The 5,606-nt window shown below is 45.3% G+C and overlaps 1 protein-coding gene across 1 annotated transcript in view; it reads right to left on the reverse strand.

The window, feature by feature from the left end:
- Sag (S-antigen visual arrestin) overlaps nucleotides 1-5,606 on the reverse strand; it is a 39,729-nt gene that overhangs the window by 1,713 nt on the left and 32,410 nt on the right. The window contains exons 12-13 of the mRNA XM_026786483.1: nucleotides 5,020-5,043; nucleotides 1,753-1,808 (exon numbers count right to left, since the gene is read on the reverse strand). Of these exons, the coding sequence (XP_026642284.1) occupies nucleotides 1,753-1,808; nucleotides 5,020-5,043 (80 nt within the window). The remainder of the gene's footprint in view (nucleotides 1-1,752; nucleotides 1,809-5,019; nucleotides 5,044-5,606) is intronic.

The raw sequence follows: 5,606 nt of genomic DNA on the forward strand, positions 1-5,606 counted from the left end.
CAGGCTGGCCTCGAACTCACAGAGATCCGCCTGCCTCTGCCTCCCGAGTGCTGGGATTAAAGGCGTGCGCCACCATTGCCCGGCTAACTCTCTGAAATCTTAAGCACAAAAGATCATTGTTTCATCCTAAAATTATGAGTTGGCTAATGTAAGGTCTATAATGACCAGACTGTAAAAATACTCTAAGCGAAGGAAGACTAACTCCACTTCTTCCAAAGTAAGTCACCTATGCTGAAAGTTCCAGAATATAGCCAGGTGGTGGTGCCTACCATTGATGCCAGCACTTGGGAAGCAGAGGCAGGAGGATCTCTGTGAGTTCAAGGCTAGCCTGATTTACAGAGTGAATTCCAGGACTGCTAAGGTTACACAGAGAAACCCTGTCTCACAAAAACAAAACAAAAAAGAAAATTCGATCCAGAAAACTACCCAGCATAACTGTGGCATCAGGAGACTGTATTTTCAATATTTTTGAAGGGAACCAGGACACCATTTAAAAAAAAAAAAAAGGTCTACCAAGGGAGTTCCAGGACAGGCTCCAAAGCTACAGAGAAACTCTGTCTCAAAAAAAAAAAAAAAGGAGGGGGTTCTTTTGGCGCCTGGGGATAAGGCTCAGTATTAGAACGCCTGCCTAACGTGTATGAGATGTTGAGTTCATCCCTAGGAGGAAAAAAAGAAAGAGAAAAAGGAGGAGGAAAGAAAAAGGAAGAGAAGGAGGGAATAAGGGAGGGAAGAAAGGAGGAAAGGAGGGAGGGAAGAAGGAAGGAAGGGAAAAAGTATCGAGGAGCACATTTCCAAGACTTCTTGAATCTATGTTTTCCTGGACTGCCATCCTGATTAGTCTCAAATAAATGTTTAAGATAGCATTTTAATGAGACAAATATAAATGAACAAAAATGTAAGACTTAGACTGTATTTCCCCTCAACGGGAAGGTTTTAACAAAGTGTACTGAGGGCTTAAGTCTAAAATATTTGGCAAAGACACTTTGAGACATTATTTTTTAACTGTCTTGTCATTATAGTCTAGGCTGGCCTCAGACTTGTGATCCTCCTGCCTCAGCCTCCTGAGCACTGGGATGGCAGGCATACACCAGTGCACCTACCTCCATTGAACTTTTCTTCTCAGAACCTCCTAGCTCGAGCTCATACATCATCCCATTCGCATCTTTGCAGGACAATGGGAGGGTCTCAGTGTGTTCACAGATGTGTGCAGCGATTGCTTCACTTAGCATCCACACTAAAGTGTCAGTGGATGGATCGTCACATGAACGGGGATGGTGGGAACCCAGGCAGACCTTTTCTAGTATTTTCTGTAATCTCATCACTGCCACTGCTGTCAAAAATAAGTATCATCTTCTAAATGCGTATTGACACTTCCAAATGAGGGGCCTTTCGTTTCTACATAAAGCAATGCCTTGGGTTCTTCAGAGGGCTTGTCCCTTACATCATCTCTAAATCTAAATCAAGGTCTGGGGACAGCAGGGCTGCTGCAGTGACATTGTTCCTGAGAAAACTGAGGCCACTCATACCCAACAGAGACTAGAAATGAGTAGGAAAGCTACACCCTCTACACGCAGACAGGCGGTGGACAGGCCCAGGAATCAGTAGGTGAGCTAGTTCTCCCTTCCAGGCTGACCTGGTTACCCTGTGGAGGACACCCATGTGCTGAGGGGTACACAAGGATACATAAATGTGCAGTAAGTCTGCCCGTGATGAATGAACAGGTAAGAGGTGTCTTGGACAATGATGACTGACCTGAGTCCTCGGGCTGTGGGTGCATGAGGCGAAATGGCACTTCAGTGGCCACCTCACTAGAAAAAGGAAGAGTACAGGCTGGTGAGTGCACAGACAGACAGACAGACAGACACACACACACACACACACACACACAGAGAGAGAGAGAGAGAGAGAGAGAGAGAGAGAGAGTTACAGATGGCACAACACAAAATCAGGGCCTCAGAGATTCTCCAGAAGATTCATTCAGTGAGATTCGAACGAAACAAAACAGCCTTCAGGAAGTGGTCAGGCAGGAATTTGAAATATATTTCCTGGAATGTGGAACGAGGAACTTCACTCAGGCGAGGTTGGGGCCCCCCGCTAGTGTTTTTAGTCCCCTGTATCCTAACTGGTGATGTAACACTTTGGGAAGAGAAGAGATGAAACCCAACAGGAAGGTCAATTATAAAAACTATTCCTGGGGCTGGAGAGATGGCTCAGGGGCTAGGAGCACCTGCTGCTCTCCCAGAGAATCTGGGTTCAGTTCCCAGCCCCCACATCAGGCAGTTTACAACTGTCTTGTACTGGGGATCCAGCACCCACTTCTGGACTTCACAGATAATTGCCCTCATGTTCACACACCTAAAGATAAATGAAATCTTTAAAAAAAAAAAACTATTCAGTGCAGCAAGACACATTTGAAAACATTTTAAATTTTTTATATGAGGATTTGGAGAGATGGCTCGGCAGTTAAGAGCATGGACTGGTCTTCCAGAGGTCATGGCTTTGATTCCCAGTGCCCCCAAGGAGCTGCCGCTGTGGGTGTCAGTGGTCACAGCCTCTGCTTGCAGCTCCAGTCCTTGAGGAATGGGCAGAGGCAGCAAGTGGCTGAGGGACCTGACGTGGTCCTCATCACCGGTGATTCCTTTGTTTAAGACTAATGTCCCACCAGGAAGTCACAGAGCAGAAGTTCCTTTCATTAACTTCATGAAAGCACAGGGCACCTCCTTTTTGTGCCGACGCAAACGGCCCCATCTGTTGTCCATCGCACAAGGCAAGATGGCACGGCCTCTTTACTCACTTAACAGGATCTTGGAGCAATTTTAAGGGTCTGAATTCAAATTATACTATACGGATGGATCTTATGGAGGAGCATGGCTATCAGACAGAAAGGTCTGGAAAGCTAGACTCTAATAACTTCAGGACATCATTCTGGGAAGTAATAATTAACACAGACAATTAACCCAACCTCTGCTGGAACGTGTACAGTACTCTTTTATACTTTTCCTCAAGCCTGAAAACAAATCCCGTAATCCCTCAGAATCAGAATAATATTTAAAAATTCTCTGTGAGGCTGGTACAAGGGTGGGCACACTCATCTCTTGCGAAAGAGAGGAGCAGGGCCCACCACATTGCTAATACTGAAATGCTTTGGGGAACATTAGAGTGTATTTGAGAAGAAGGTATCCCCAAAGGGAAATTCAGAGAAATCAGGAAGGGATGTGGAGAAAGGGGATTAGAAGCATCCCGGGACTCCTGCAGCCTACCCAGCACTGACCCTGGCCCGGGCCAGGCCTAGATGACATCTGAAGGTGGGCAGAAAATGGCTATTAATGACAAAAGATAGCCCAGGATGATTCAACTCCAGGCCTGCAACGTTCCAGCTCTCCACATCACAGAGATTCTAATCAGTCAATTTGCCCCATAGCCCAGGCCATGGAGGTAGACAGTTAAGAGCTGAGGCAAAGAACCATGTCAGGTGAATGCTTGACTCAGATATGGCCAAACCTGTTCTTTGTTCATGGCTCAGAAGACATCTGTCACCATTAGTGTTTGCCAAGAGGTAGAAACAACTCATGTTGTCTGCAGGAAAGTGACATTTCCGGAGGGGAGAGGGAGCCACATTTTTTTGTTAAAAATTCTGCAAGGCCAAATGATTGTTTGGAAATCTCATAACCATGGGGGAGTAGAAACATTGCAGCTCTCAGGACAAATTTATCATGGTCTATCTTAGTCCTTGATAGCCGTTCATTGTCTACCCCTGTGTTTGATCTGGCATCCTGTGACTTTTGGGGGATGTACAAATAGACCCTTAACTTCCACCAGCCCCAAATCTAAGGATGCCACCAGGATAGCACCGGAGGCCTATAGGAGAGATTTTCCCACTTCACTATAACCTGCCTGACTGATGTTCCAATGTAGTTTTTAAAATACCTTGATTTATGATTTTCTTTGTTCTTTTGCTACTGAAAAAAATCTTCGTAACACTGTCACCGTGTCTGGAGACCCCAACCTGTGTTCCCGGTTCAGCATCACTCATACTGAGATCCAAAGTAAACACGCTCCTGTTCTCTCTGAGGTGCCAATACCAATACCAATACCACCAGCAGGAGAATAAACAAAACGTGGTATAGCCATACAACGAAATATTACCCAGTCAGGAAAAGTGGTGTACAGTAGTAGATGCTACAACACAATTAAGTCTTGAAAACATTATATTAAGTAAAATAAGCCAATAACAAAGGCCACATATAGAATTTTTTTTTTGAGACATGGAGCCCAGGCTGGCCTAGAAATCAGCTATATAGCTGAGGGCAACCATGCCTCTACTTCTTCTCTGTGTCAAGATTACAGGTATATAACGTCATTCTCAGGTTTATACAGGGCTGGGAACTGAACCCGGGGCTTCTTGCATGCAAGCAAATGCTTGGCTAACTGAGCCACATCCCCAACCCCAGCAGAGGGGAATCTATAGAGACAGAAAGCAACCCCTGGTTGCCAGGGTCTGGGGGGGAGGGAAAAGGAGCGATGGCTTAATAAGCACCAGGTTTCTTTTATAGATAGTAAAAGTGGTTAAAAAAAAACCCTAGTGGTGATTGTTATATGATACTGTAAATACATATATATTATTAATATATATATAAATATATAGCATATGTTTAAAAATGATTAAAATGATAAAATTTATCCTATGTGGCTTGCACCCACCCATCCTACACACACACACAAATGACCACTGGCTGGAGTATGTTAGTTTTCTGAGGGGTGTGTGAGTGAGTGTGTGTGTGTGTGTGTGTGTGTGTGTGTGTGTGTGTACTTGCCCACGTGCAGGCCTACTTACGATCTCCAGTTTCTTGACTGCTGGGAGACACCTCTTACAACATATCCAAGTCAGCATGCATCATGTACAACATTTTTTAAGAACCACTGCCCAGAAACTAGTTTTTACCAGTTTCTGTTTGGCCACAAGCTCCTTTTCCTCAGTTCACTGGGAGCTGAGTAGAGGAAGGAGGCAATGAGGCTTACCTGGATGTGAGTTCTCCTAGAAAGCTGGAAAGCACAAAGCAAACAGCCACAGTAAGTCCCCAGACGTGATAGGACATCAGGTCCCAAGGCTCAAAGGCGGGACAGGCCCCACCCAGCCTGAAGCTCTCACCCCCCAGCAGATTCCAGGCTCCTAGCATCTCCCAGCTCCCATCTTCAATGCAACTTGCTGAGGGCTTCCCTCTTTCTCCAAAGAATTACTTAAAAAAAAAAAATGGGCTCACTGAGAATGAGCATAAGGCACAGAACCAGGAATTTTCAGCCATCATGTGGGGGTGGGGCACACCTGAGGCCTCAGTCCTTGTAAGAGGTAGAGGCAGAAGCAGAGGCAGAGGGATTGCAAGTGCGACCCTTTCTCTAGGTTCTATATTGAGGATCATTCTTAAAAAAAAAAAATTCTAAGAAAAAGCCAGGCAGTGGTGGTGCACACCTTTAATCCCATTGGGATCAGCCTGATCTACAGAATGAGTTCCAGGACAGGCTCCAAAGCTACATAGAGAAACCCTGTCTCAGAAAACTGAGAGAGAGAGAGAGAGAGAGAGAGAGAGAGAGAGAGAGAGAGAGAGAGA

The sequence above is a fragment of the Microtus ochrogaster genome, linkage group LG4 (genome assembly GCF_000317375.1).
Source record: "Microtus ochrogaster isolate Prairie Vole_2 linkage group LG4, MicOch1.0, whole genome shotgun sequence".
NCBI lineage: Eukaryota > Metazoa > Chordata > Mammalia > Rodentia > Cricetidae > Microtus > Microtus ochrogaster.